We start from the raw sequence: 12,524 nt of genomic DNA, 5'->3' as shown, positions 1-12,524 counted from the left end.
CCCACTTTCAACACCACACCAACAACAACCATGTCTGGGCTCCTCAAGCAACCCGTCAAGCTCGCCCTCGTGCAGCTCGCCACGGGCGCCTCCAAGGCGGCCAACCTCGCATCGGCACGCACCAAAGTCCTCGAAGCGGCGCAAAAGCACGGCGCGCGCATCGTCGTGCTCCCCGAATGCTTCAACTCCCCCTACGGCACCAAATACTTCCCCAGCTACGCCGAACCGCTGCGGCCCGTCCCGCCACCCCCCGACACGGCGCCGTCGTGGCACGCGCTGTCGGCCATCGCCAAAGAAGCCAACGTGTACCTGATTGGCGGGAGCATCCCGGAGCGCGACACGTCGGACCCATCCTCCGACAAGCCCAAGCTGTACAACACGTCGCTCGTCTTCTCGCCGTCGGGCGAGCAGCTGGCGGCGCACCGCAAGGTGCACCTGTTCGACATTGACATCCCCGGCGGGATCACGTTCCGCGAGAGCGACGCGTTGTCGCCGGGCAACAAGATCACGCTCGTCGACCTGCCCGACGTCGGCACCATGGCCGTCGCCATCTGCTACGACGTGCGCTTCCCCGAGCTGGCCACCATCGCCGCGCGCCGCGGCGCCTTTTTGCTCGTCTACCCCGGCGCCTTCAACACCACCACCGGGCCCCTCCACTGGGAGCTGCTGGGCCGCGCGCGCGCGGTCGATAATCAGGTGTACGTGGCGCTGTGCTCGCCGGCGCGCGATGAGGAGGCCGAGTATCGCGCGTGGGGCCATAGCATGGTGATTGATCCGCAGGCGGTTGTGCTGGGCCAGGCGGGTGTCGGCGAGGAGACGGTGGTGGTGGAGTTGAGGCCGGAGCGCATCGAGGAGGTTCGGAGGGGCATTCCGGTTGGCGAGCAGAGACGGTTCGATGTTTACCATGACGTTGCTACGGGCGGACGCTTTGAGGAGGATTAGGTGGTGGGGGAGGAGGGTGAGGGGAGGGGGAATGGTGTGTCGATGGAAAATTGTTGGCGTCTGTTTGTGCGTGAGTGAGTGAGTGAGTGACCATCAGGTACGTAGGCAGGTACAATTACACCGCGCGCTCCATCAGTCATTGGTTTCTTCTTTCTGTGTCTCTTCCAGCCCAACCAGAATGTCCATTCAACCCCGCTCCCACGTCCTCCCTCATAAATCTCCAATTGACTGACCAACCACCTCATCAGCGTGGTCAGTTAATTGGTTAGTTCGTCGACCAGTCACTTGTTAAACGCTGCTGCGCCGCATCTTGCCGCTCGCCGGTGTTGGTTGCGGCGCAGCAGCAGCAGCACCTCAAAATAACAGACACAGCGCTTGACAACTGACAAGCGAGCGAAGCGAGCAAAACGTCTGCCCCGGGTGGTGAGTAGTAGACTGCCTGCTTGTCCACCAACAGCCGCGCGCGACAACCAACTGAGCAACCAACCAACCAACCAGGAGTGTGTGATGGTGGCAGCGGCGAAGCGAGGCGAGGCGAGGCTTGACGAGGCGAAGTACGGCAGCGGAAGCGGTTTTTGTTCATAATTAGCGACGTGGCGACGACGGGACGGGACTTGAGCTCAGTAGTTTCTGGTTTGCTTCGTTGTTCTTCGCATCACGGCGTGCCTTTTTTTGGCAACCTCTTGTGCTTTTTCCATCCAATTGCGCCTTTGCCTGCGGAGTGAGTGGTCCGACCGCCTACCTACCTCTACCAGCACCTCCCTCCCTTCCTGCCTACCTGCCTTCCTGCCTACATACCCTACGTACCTATCTCACTACCTGCTCTTTCGTTCATCGTCTCAATATCTACTCCGCGGAAAACACAAAACGCAACGCAACGGCCAAGCAGCAGCACGGGTCGTCGCCGCCACACACACACGCACCATCTGTCCTGTCCTGTCCTCTCTGTACAGGCGCAAATTCTCAGGGGACGACGCATTCCTCGACCCAAACCAAGCTACCTACCTACGTCGCTTCTTCGCCTTCTGTTTCTTTGGGCCGGAGTTTGGCGGTTTCTACGCATCTGTCGTGCGGTGTGGCAGGGCAAGGCTTTGTTTCTCGCGTGGGCAGCCTTGCCCGCTCTCCATCCGCGGATTCAGGGGCCGGCAGTGTTGCGCCCTCCACTCCTTTCCACTCCACTCGCCTCGTTGCAAAACCAAAAAGTCAAACGACCATGACGCCGCACGCGCAAACAACCCTCATCGTGCTCGTCGTCCTCGACATGGTCATCTCGCTCGCCACGACGCTGGTGTGCGTGTTGCTGGTGACGGGCAGCAAGCGACTGCGCCCCGGCAGCGGCGTTGGCAGTGATGGCGAGAGCGATTTGGAAGTGGGGTATGGGAATGACGGTGGCGGCGGGATGAGTGAGAGAGGGGGTGGTGTGAGGGGGTTCTTTGGGCGGGGAGGGCGAGGGGATAGGAGAGGTGCGGGGGACGGTGGAAGGGGAGCATGATTGTTGTGATGGGATGGGAGGGCGTGGTGGGAGGAGGGAGGGAAGCGCGATTTAGTCGGTTTGGATTTTCTTGTCCTTTTATACTTTTTCTTTCTCTCTTTCTAGATGTGCTGGATAGACGGGCGTAGAATTGGGAGGGGTTGCATGACATCCAAGGCTGACGATGACGATGGCCATTTCCCTCTCATCATGACTCTGCGGAATAGCAATAATTCCTCTGAGCCACCCGCCCCTTCTGTACGCCCTCCTGCTGTCCAGATTTTCCCCATCAGTGACGTACGCTTGCTTCCCCGACACATTCAGCTACATGTCAATCCATAAATCCTCCTCCCTCCATCTGCGCGACAAGTTCGAGATGCATCGGAGTGCGAGAGCCAATAGAACGACCATCCAACAAACACTTCAAACACACATGACCTTCTCGCAAACCTTCGCGACCAACTTATTCACCCCAGACACCAACAGACTATCGAGTTGCTCCACGTCGCTGGCGACCAGTCTCCTGCTCCTAAAGAGAGCAGGATGCTGCCGACCAACGCGACGTCGTGTTGGTGTGAGATGTGCGGCCTCCGGCGCACTTACGTCGATAAATATAACCAACAGATTTTTAAGTGGTTCATTTTATGATTTTACATGACAGACCCTGGCAGGAAAGAGGAGATAAATTGGCAATGGTCTTCCTAGCACTTTTGATACTAATAGTTCATCCTGAGCTGCAGCGCCCCTTTTCCCATCCCACAACGCGTACGTCCAATCCACCCGGACCACAACAATACACAAGCAAAGCAACATTCTCATCCCAAATTCCGCGACGTGCGTGTCCAACCAGCCTACATAGCTACCCAGCTCCAATACATCCTCAGCACCTGACCATCATCCTGCTTAGCTCAGATCCCCCTGATACGACACGCCCCACGGCCGCACCAATGGACACTCTCGCCGTCTTTATGATTGCCATCGTGATTCCCGTCTCCTTCCTGGTGGTTCTTCTCGCATTGCTTCTCCGCCACCTTCAGTATGACGGTGATTCGTGGGAACACTGCAAGCAAGTCTAGACGAGACGACGTCACTGGCCGGCAGCGAGTGGATCCAAGTCAGAAGTTGCGCGTCCTGTGATACTGGTTTTGCTTGCTGTTGCTTGCTGCCAAGTGAGGAAAGACTAGAGTGGCTTGCGGCTCTGAATGCAGGTGGATATGGGGTTGTGCTAGAGGAGGATGGCAGGTCGCAGATGCATATAGAAACAGACACAGGCACAGTTGCGCGGAATCAGAATGGCATGGCTTGGAGGGTGAATGAGATTTCTCACTCGCAGCATCCACCAATCATTTGGCCAACTTAGACACGAAACGGCATCTGTGGACATAGCAGAAAGAAGACCTTACCACCAGGTCTCACATCAATAACCCAAAGTTTGCTACGTTGTCCGTGGAGTGATTGCTAGACAAGAACTTCAAGTATGCCAATTATTGCGCCTGGCTGGTACACGCGCTAATATGTGCGGACCTGACTGCCGTCTCGTCCCTCGGTGGCGCTGATGCCAACCAACATGATGACTTGTCTTCTAGCAGGCAACCAACAAACATGCTTCTCGGCGCTGTGGTCGTCTTGATTTGTCAGGCACGATGTTGAGAAGCCAATCACGAGTCGGAGGTGAAGTGTCAGGCAACACACGCACCCAGGGGAGACGGTTGGGAGTTGGGTATTTAAGCAGGTCTGGCAGTCAGTCGTTGACGTAGGTATCGAGTCCATCTCTCTTTGCTTCTACGGTTGTCCTGTTCCCCAAACACACAACTTCGTCAGTCACCAGTGCTCTCACTTTGACTGGGCATCACCGCTAAGTCTCTTGTCCACAGAATCACCTGCCCGCCCACCTTCTCGACCGACTGAGGTGCTGCATACACACCACTATCCTTCCTTGGCAACCACCATGGGCGACATCACTTTCGACGACCCCTTTGATTACTTTCTCGTCTTCATGCTTGTACTCTTAAAAGGCGCCAAAGAAATCTTCAAGTGCATCGGCTGGTTCTTCCTGACCATCATCAGCCGCCTAATCATCGGCCCCCTGGTCAAAGTATGGAAACTATTGAGGCGGTGGACACGGAAGCGGCGCGAGAGGAGGGAGGCGCAAAGAGAGGAGCAGGAGGAGCGCCGCCGCCAGCAGAACACCAACACCACCACCACCTTCGTTCAACAACACGACGGCGACGACGAGCCCCCGCAACCGAGTCGGCCGCAGAAGGCCAAGTTGAAAGACGAAGAGAGAGGAGACGCCGGGGTGGGAACGTCAGGGGGGCGCGCCAGAAGTGACGAGATTGAACCGGTCGCGTTGGCGCCTCAGCATATACCACCGCGGCGGACAGACACAGGGAGCCCGCCGCCCTCCTACTCTGCTGCCACTGGCAAGTTGTAGGGTAGGGGATGGGAGGGAAGGAGAGCAGAGGGGAGGGCGTACCTTTCTCTGTACTGACGTATGCTTTCTGGTCTTGGATGGATGGACGGTTGACGGCGGGCCGGGGCGGCAGATGCGGTGACCAAATGCATATTCTTCTTTCAGTTCGTTGGTACACTGGTTCCTCATTGGATGAGTTCATTGGGGTTTGGGGTTAAGGGGCAGGTTGGTGGGTGGTGAGTAGTTACTTGGTTTTTGGCTCATACACTGACGACTAAGGGAGTTGGCAAAAAGAGAAAACAATAGGAAAGGGGCGGGTAACTTCCGTTTCTTTGTATATCTACTAAACCATAATTTCCTCAAGCAGGATCCAGCGCAAGCAATAGCCTTGTGAGACAGTAAGCTCCAGGTCGAGCGCTTCCCACCTCTCTCTGCCCCCTCTGCGCCTCTCCACATCCATCCTCTACCACCATCATCGCCCTCCCATCCCTCCACCTACATACCTACCACCCATTCCTCCTCGCCTCCTCGGCCACAAACCTCCTGCCCGCCTTCGCGGTCCCACTCCCCCACTCCTCCACACTAAACAACTCAAACATGCCCAACTTGCGCAGCAGCGGCAGACTAAGGCGCATCTCGTCCTGGATCGCGGCCATCTTCTCCTGTGCAACCTCGGCCTCGAGCCGGCCGGCGGCCGCGGCGTCGGCCGTTTCGTCGTACGCCTTGAGATTGTATAGGAAGGCCGCGACGGTGCCGGTCGGGACGCGCTCGCCAGAGGAGAGCGTTATGACATGGAAGCTTTGGCCCGGAGGGAGAAGCTTGTTGTTGACGGCGAGGACGCCGGTCTCGTCGATGGGCGCGGTTTGTGCGGCCTGGAGGTGGTGAGGTGGTTAGTAGAAGAGGACTTGGGAATTGGATGGTCTGAGTGTCTTCGAGGGCGAGGGGGAAATGGTGGACACGTACATGAGCGGCAGCGACTTCGTGGTCGACTTGGGAAGACATTTTGAGAGTGGTCGATTTCTGAGGTTGGTTTCAATCTCTCTTGGGGGGCGATGTTGCTCGATATTTATGTCTTATGGTGTCTCTCATAGAGCCGCGTCGCGATGGGGCCAAACCACCGCACTCTCGCCACAAGGAACGCGTCGGGTAATATGTCGGTCACAGCGGTGACTTTGGCGGAAACCGCCCCATCGGCACGTATTAGCATCGCGTGAGGTCGAGTCCACCGGGAAAATTTCCCGCGCATTGAGAAGTACTTCCTTCCCAAACATCATATTAATCCGGAATCGTCGCACTGAAGCATTCATTGCATGCTCAACATCGACAGTCCCAAAAGCTTCTTTCAATCTATTCCATTCATCACTACCTCTTCTAATTTTTTCAAAATGGAAGACGCACTCACCGACGTCGTCCCGCTCGTCACCGAGCTCCTCGAAGGCGCGGCGGCTCGGCCACTCGACCTCGCGAAACTCATCCTCCACTTCGCCATCATTGTTGGGGTTCAGTATCAGCCCTTGCAGCAACGAGCGACGATTTGAAGAAAGGCTCTTGTCTCCGGTACTCATGAGACGCCAAATCTGGATCTGGCTGGCCTCGTCCTGAGCTGCCTCTTTTCCCCTCGGCCAAAAGCTTCGAGATGTTCTTTCCGGAAAGCGCTCAACGACATTGCCCTTCTCATTTCTGGACAGTCAAGTCACCGTCAGTTTGTCGCGGTCTTGGCTTCAGTTTCCAGACCTGCGAACATGCAACATTCTGGGGTCTACCGAAGATTGGGAGCCGGATGATTCGCCCCTGAAGCGACGCCGACCCAAGAATCTTGCACACATTTTCGGCCGCCAGCTGACCCTCTGGTCAGTTGTTTATGACTGGCCGAAGGATTGGTGGCTCGTGACCACCACTGCAGCTGTGTCGCCACGCAGGTATAAAATGGACCATACCTGCCAATCTTTCCACCTGCGCAGCTTTCAGTTTCGGGGAAAATCTCCTGTTGGGCCCCCTCCACTGTGGTGGCTTCTTCGGCGTCTACAGGTGCTTGACTTGCGCTCTCTTTGTTCGTTTGGCGAGCTTTTCTGGCGTCTGGAAACTCGGTTTGGCAAAATGTTGGGCTAGGGACTGATGCTGTTCGTCTTTGTGTTAAGATAATGGTGGTCGTTCTTACCCCTGAAAATGCCATCGCAGCGTTCAACCGTAACATTTCTTCCCCTTCGATCCTGTGTCTGTCACAAGACACCAGAACCAAACAAGGAAAGTAGGAGGTTGCCACGGAACCACAACAAGTGACTCCTTTCGATTTCAATTTGCAAAACCGCAGTACTGGAAGACTCCTGCAAAATTCCTGAGCAGGAATGCCGTCGCCAGACTCTGCCCCTTAGCTGCGCGGGCCCAGGCGGCCTTTTATACATGAAACGGAGGGTGTCAGGCAAGCGTGACTCCCAAAGATGGTGTGGATCTGAGGGAGAAGTCGCGTGACTAGACCTGATTGGCCCACTCACTAGTCCAGGCTGGCGCCTTGGAAGCATGACTGCAGGATGTAGAGGGGTATAAAAAAGCGCGTCCTTCTCACTTCTCAAGACTTTCAAGAGCCTGAAGTCTACGGGAATGGGCCTGTATGAGAATCTACAAAGGCTCGGCCACACTTTGGCTGCCTGTGGTCTCGGTGTCAAATGTTGAGGGAGCAAATTCAGGGGGTCAGGGGCTTCCTTCAAAATTGGAAATCCTGATCTCGCGATGCGTAGTTTGCCAAAGTTTGTCAATGGAGGAGGCGAAACACACTTTTCGGTGATGCTCTCCACTGCTTCGAAGTGCGGGGACTAAGGAAGGGGCTTCCATGCCAATGATTGCTTTTCCAACGACTCCAAGTGAGCAAGCTCAACAAAGTCGACAGGTACCAGCTTCTGACAATCCAAATAAGGGTGCTAGACAAGAGTGACTCCTAGAGAGGGTGTGATGCCGAGGACGAGGTTGTGTGACTTGAGCTGATTGGTCAACTCACGGGCTCCGGCTTGCGCGACTCGGGAGCGTGACTGTAAGATGTCGAGGGGTATAAAACAGCGCGTTCTTCTCACTTCTCAAGACTTTCAAGAGTGTGGAATCAACAAGAATGGGTCTCCGTAAAGCCCGGAGCATTTCTCTTACTTGGGTTGCCTGGAGTCTTGACGTCAAACTTTAAGGGAGCGGATTCAGGGGTCAGGGGGTTTTCGCAAAATCTGAATTCCTGGCGCCGGAGGTACTGACAGTGTTTCGGCAAGTGTATTCTGCCAAAATACTTCAATGGAGGAGTTCGGATGTATTCGTTGGTGATGGTCTTCGTTGCGATAATGCGGGAAACAAAAAGAGCGCACCAATGATTGGTTTCCTGAGGCCTGAGAGCGAACAAGCCCCACAAAGTCCAGGAAGATGAGCCGGTGCCAATATATGATTCTCAGTCAACTACTAGAGGATGGGAGACTATGGTGGTTGCTGCGTGCGGTCTTTATATGATTCGGAGCGACGAGGACGTCAGTCGGTCGTAGATGGTCACAAGGTCATCAGTCCTAGGCTGCACCAACTCCCTAGCTCTTTCTGATCATGTGTCGCAAGACCTGACTGGAACCTTCTTGACAGCTCTTCCACGGAACCACTGTCGGTGCCGGTATTTAAGCCTTCAACCTTACCATCTACTTGCCGAAGAATGAACCACCCATTTCCCCAAGCGTGGGGAAACGACTCGAACCTATTCGGTTTACTGTTCATTCTGATCTTTATTGCACTCACTTGGCTCGCCGGGCGCACTAACTAGCTGTCAGCTACCCCAGTCCGATGAAATCCTATTGTCATTGATAACAACATTTTTGCTTCATGGTGCTGGCAAACAAAGCCAAAAAGATGACCGCGAATATTTTGCTAAATGAGTAAGGAGACAGGATTGGACATCGCGAAAGCCGTCCCTTCTGCTAAAAGTCTGGCACACCCATGAGTACCACCAGAAATGCGGAACAAAGAAAATTACGAGGACAATCTACCACACCGTATGGCCCGAAATCCAACAAGCCCTCTCCCAAAAGCTCCACCAAAGACACTCCAACCACCAGCTCAAAACCTCGGCGGGCGCTCGTTCAAAACAAGCTCCACATCAAACATGCCGACCCAGGTGCTCTTGTCCGTCTTGAAGGCACCCTCGACCTTGGAGTCGTCCTTGCACAGCACCTCGTAGTTGTCGTACAGGTGCATCAAGACGGAGCGCAGCTGCTTGTCGGCGAAGAACTGGCCCATGCATTTGCGCGAGCCGTAGCCGAAGGTGTACAGGTTGTAGCGGAGCTATGAAGATGTTCTCGTCAGTAAGAGCGTTATTTGGGAATGGGAGATGGGCTCTACGAACGTCGTTTTGAGTCAGCCCCTTGAAGCGCATGGGCCGGTATTGAGTTGCGTCGGAGCCCCAGAAGGGGTTGCGGATGTTGATGCCGTATGTGTCGCTGACGACGCTGGTCTGCAGATTGCTTCAGTCAGTACGGTGCACCTGGACAAAAGGATATCGGGTACGTACGCCCTTGGGAATGAAGTAGCCGCCCAAGACCTTGTCGACGGTGGCCTCTTCGGGGAACGAGAACGGCAACGTGGGTTGCAGACGCAGCGACTCGAGAATGATGAAATGGAGGAGCGTGTCCTTCTTGGCCAGGTAGGCCTGCTGGTCGTGTCTATTGGCGTCGATCTCGGCAACGAGGTCCTTTTGCACCTCGAGCGAGTCGGCCAGCATGATGCAGGCCGAGACGAGGACGTGCGCCGTGATGTCCAGGTTGGCGTAGGTGGCTTCAGCAACGGTTTGGAGAAGCTGGTGTTTCTGTCGTTAGCGACGGCTCTCCGAATAGATGGATGAAAAGAGCGCTTTACCTCGTCCTCCGTAATCTTGCCCACAGCGACATCCTTCCACAGCTTCATGATTGGGAGTTGCGGCCGGTCGAACCTAGCCGAGCGCATCATCACGTTCCACGCCTTCCAGCGCTTTGAATATTCCAGACCAATACCGTACTGGAAGGGCGTGTACATCATGCGCGTGGGTTTGGTGCGAGCCAGACCAGCCTTGAGCGTCGTGATCGAGATGAGCATGAAGATCTGACCAATGTCCCACAGCTCCTTCTTCTCAGCGTCCGTCATTTCGCCAAAGAGCACGCGCGACGTCTCCATCAGAGGAAAAGGCATGAGAGATTTGGCCGCGTCGATGACGAAGCTCTTGTCGCTGTCGGAACCGGTGTCGATGCGCGTTTCCCTGATGCGCTGCACAAACTCTTCGCCCGAACGGTTGATCTGACCCATTTGTCGCATGGCGATGGTGTTGGTGAGCAGAGGATCAACGCTCTTGCGCACCTCGCGCCAGCGATCGCCGCTGATGAAGCCGACCGCATGGCCCATGACGTTGGTGAGTGCCCAGCCGCCGCGCGTCGTGAAGGTCTTGCGGTGTTGGCTCGCGTCGCTAAAGAAGTTGGCAACGTCTTCAGGGGTAGTGATGACCCTGAAGGAATCATTAGTGAATGATTTTATCGGACTTGACAAAGACTTACACTTCGCTGAAGGTGCCGGCCCAGATGCGGTAAGTCTTTCCGTACTCCTTCAACCATTCTTCGCTCTTCCTCCTGTGGTCAAAGAACTTTTCCAACGTATTTCCGTGCGGCCACTGATATTTGGGGCCATCCATTGTCTTTTTGCCATCTGCGCTCTTGATCTTGGTGGACCAATCGAGATAAGGCTGCAGGCGTTGCTTAGCTAGAGTTCCATGGCTAGATCGTTTCCTACTTACATGAAACACTGCGCTGATGATTTGAGGATTCTTGTACAGGATCACAGTGACAAGAGACAGGAGTGTGAGGGCGCTGACAACGGTGCCAATGGTCGAAGGTGCAATCGATTGAGAAATCGAAAGATGAGGGAGGGCCTTTGAAAGAGTCGTCCCCAATTCATGCGACTTGAGTTGCGCCTTGGACACTACCACCGCCAACAAGTCGTTTGAGGACATTCTGGAATCGACCCGAAAGACTGAGCAAAAAGATGAAGTTGTCGGTAAAAAGGAGTTGAAGAGAGGTGAGTGAGTTGGTTGCTTCTCGATGATTGCAAGACTCAGTCTTTTGTATCAATTCGCTTTCATCGAAAGCAAGTAGCGCAGTCTGAGGTAGAAACCAATGAAATGTTCCTTATTTCCCTAATAGTGGCCGGAATGCGAGAAGATGAAGCTTCGCTCGGCTGTGGTGACCGGCGTGTAGGGCTGGCCCCCTCGGGGAATAACGCCGGTCCATATCCGGAAATAGAGTCTCAGCCCCATCTCCAATGACCTTGAGCTGTATACAAATAAATCTGAGAGGATTGCTGTCGAGATGTCTGAACTCACACAGCAACTCACGATTTTCCATCCTCATATTGTTACTGCAAAATGGCACCCGTCTCTTTCGAATCGGCAGACAGTCAAACACTTCCTGTGGAAAAGTCCACAACGAATGAGATGACTACTCCACAGCCCACCAGCCAAATTGGTGAGTAGAGTGACCCACAATCAAAACTACCAAATAAGTGGTACGACTAACCATTCCAGACTGGGAGAAGATGAATTTTACCTACGAGCACAGCAACGGCCACGTAGAATCAACTTTCAACATCGCCACCGGCGAATGGTCAGCGCCCGAGTTCATCTCCGACCCTTACCTGCGCATCCACGGCCTTGCGCCGGGCCTCAACTACGGCCAGCAGATCTACGAAGGCCTCAAAGCCTTCCGCGACCCATCAGGCAACATCAACATCTTCCGCCCGGACGAGCACGCAAAGCGGATGCAGCACTCGGCATCCGCAGTGCTGATTCCCACCGTGCCCTCCGCCCACTTCCTCCGCTGCGTCAACATGGCCGTCTGGCGCAACGCCGACTTCGTCCCGCCACACGGCAGCGGCGCCGCCATGTACATTCGGCCGCTGTGCTTCGGATCGGGGCCGCAGCTACAATTGAGCCCGCCTGCAGAGTTCAAGTTTGTCGTCTTTGTTCAGCCCTCGCCGCCCTATCACGGCCTCAAGCCACTGCCGTGTCTGGTCATGGAGGAGTTTGACCGCGCGGCGCCGCGCGGCACGGGAGGTGCAAAGGTGGGCGGCAACTATGCCCCCGTCATTCCGTGGAGCGCAAAGGCGTACAAGATGGGCTACCCGATGACGCTGCATCTGGACAGTAGGACGAGGACTGAGGTTGAAGAGTTTAGCACGAGTGGCTTCATTGGAATCAAAGATGACGCCGACGGCAACGTCGCCATGTGTATCCCTGACACCAAGAATGCGATTGCGAGCATCACCAGCAAGACATGCGTTGAGCTGGCCGAGAGCTGGGGATGGAAGGTCGAGAAGAGATCCGTAAGTCGTCAAATCGCAACCGTGCCTCGAAGCCTTTTCTGACCGCCTCAGATCCAATACAAAGAGCTTGCCGACTTTTCTGAGGTTTGCGCTGCTGGGACCGCCGCGGCGCTCGTATCGATTTCGTCCGTCACTTGCCTTTCCAAGAACGACAAGTTTGAGTATCCCAATGCTGGCACGGAGGGTGGCAAATATCGCAACCGGCTGTTGCAGGCCATTTTTGCGAGACAGCAGGGAACAGCGCCGGATGATTTTGGCTGGCTTCACGAGGTGAAGAGCGAGCTGGAGTAGATGAGGGCTTGAGAACGAAAGCGTAAGTTGCTATGGTTCAGTGGCAAGAAGCGC

The 12,524-nt window shown here is 55.2% G+C and overlaps 6 protein-coding genes across 6 annotated transcripts; 4 read left to right on the top strand and 2 right to left on the bottom strand.

Moving 5' to 3' along the window:
* Window positions 1-30: 30 nt before the first annotated feature.
* BKA78DRAFT_333137 (putative nitrilase) lies at window positions 31-942 on the top strand (the record flags this gene model as incomplete). Its single annotated transcript, XM_066890053.1, has 1 exon — window positions 31-942. One exon carries the CDS (start codon window positions 31-33, stop codon window positions 940-942), a length of 912 nt encoding a protein of 303 aa, XP_066741492.1.
* A 1,213-nt stretch (window positions 943-2,155) lies between these two features.
* On the top strand, window positions 2,156-3,489 carry BKA78DRAFT_355699 (uncharacterized protein; the record flags this gene model as incomplete). Its single annotated transcript, XM_066891947.1, has 2 exons — window positions 2,156-2,316; window positions 3,321-3,489. The coding sequence occupies 2 exons, from the start codon at window positions 2,156-2,158 to the stop codon at window positions 3,487-3,489; spliced, it is 330 nt and encodes a 109-aa protein (XP_066741491.1).
* Window positions 3,490-4,201: 712 nt separating this feature from the next.
* On the top strand, window positions 4,202-4,847 carry BKA78DRAFT_375051 (uncharacterized protein; the record flags this gene model as incomplete). Its single annotated transcript, XM_066892801.1, has 2 exons — window positions 4,202-4,229; window positions 4,288-4,847. Coding segments are annotated over 2 exons (588 nt in total), but the record flags the coding sequence as incomplete, so codon positions are not given.
* A 210-nt stretch (window positions 4,848-5,057) lies between these two features.
* On the bottom strand, window positions 5,058-5,850 carry BKA78DRAFT_322649 (uncharacterized protein). The gene is made up of 2 exons (XM_066889129.1): window positions 5,790-5,850; window positions 5,058-5,698 (listed from the first exon to the last, which is right to left on the bottom strand). Exons 1-2 carry the CDS (start codon window positions 5,826-5,828, stop codon window positions 5,330-5,332), a joined length of 408 nt encoding a protein of 135 aa, XP_066741489.1. The 5' UTR covers window positions 5,829-5,850; the 3' UTR covers window positions 5,058-5,329.
* Window positions 5,851-8,897: 3,047 nt separating this feature from the next.
* BKA78DRAFT_355696 (cytochrome P450 monooxygenase GliC2) lies at window positions 8,898-10,812 on the bottom strand (the record flags this gene model as incomplete). Its single annotated transcript, XM_066891946.1, has 6 exons — window positions 8,898-9,122; window positions 9,184-9,291; window positions 9,349-9,633; window positions 9,693-10,311; window positions 10,361-10,545; window positions 10,597-10,812. The coding sequence occupies 6 exons, from the start codon at window positions 10,810-10,812 to the stop codon at window positions 8,898-8,900; spliced, it is 1,638 nt and encodes a 545-aa protein (XP_066741488.1).
* A 256-nt stretch (window positions 10,813-11,068) lies between these two features.
* On the top strand, window positions 11,069-12,521 carry BKA78DRAFT_191926 (aminotransferase). The gene is made up of 3 exons (XM_066883596.1): window positions 11,069-11,323; window positions 11,394-12,179; window positions 12,231-12,521. Exons 2-3 carry the CDS (start codon window positions 11,394-11,396, stop codon window positions 12,468-12,470), a joined length of 1,026 nt encoding a protein of 341 aa, XP_066741487.1. The 5' UTR covers window positions 11,069-11,323; the 3' UTR covers window positions 12,471-12,521.
* Window positions 12,522-12,524: the final 3 nt, after the last annotated feature.

The sequence above is a fragment of the Phyllosticta capitalensis genome, assembly GCF_038381095.1.
Source record: "Phyllosticta capitalensis strain CBS 128856 chromosome Unknown BKA78scaffold_9, whole genome shotgun sequence".
Taxonomy (NCBI): domain Eukaryota; kingdom Fungi; phylum Ascomycota; class Dothideomycetes; order Botryosphaeriales; family Phyllostictaceae; genus Phyllosticta; species Phyllosticta capitalensis.
This window is presented reverse-complemented; position numbering and strand designations above follow the sequence as displayed.

Coding starts and splice junctions, on each gene's coding strand:
- BKA78DRAFT_322649 (XM_066889129.1), bottom strand. CDS start 5,828: ATGTCTTCCCAAGTCGACCACGAAGTCGCTGCCGCTCAT. Junction 5,699..5,789: donor ACGAAGTCGCTGCCGCTCAT/GTACGTGTCCAC, acceptor CACCACCTCCAG/GCCGCACAAACCGCGCCCAT.
- BKA78DRAFT_191926 (XM_066883596.1), top strand. CDS start 11,394: ATGAATTTTACCTACGAGCACAGCAACGGCCACGTAGAATCAACTTTC. Junction 12,180..12,230: donor GGAAGGTCGAGAAGAGATCC/GTAAGTCGTCAA, acceptor TGACCGCCTCAG/ATCCAATACAAAGAGCTTGC.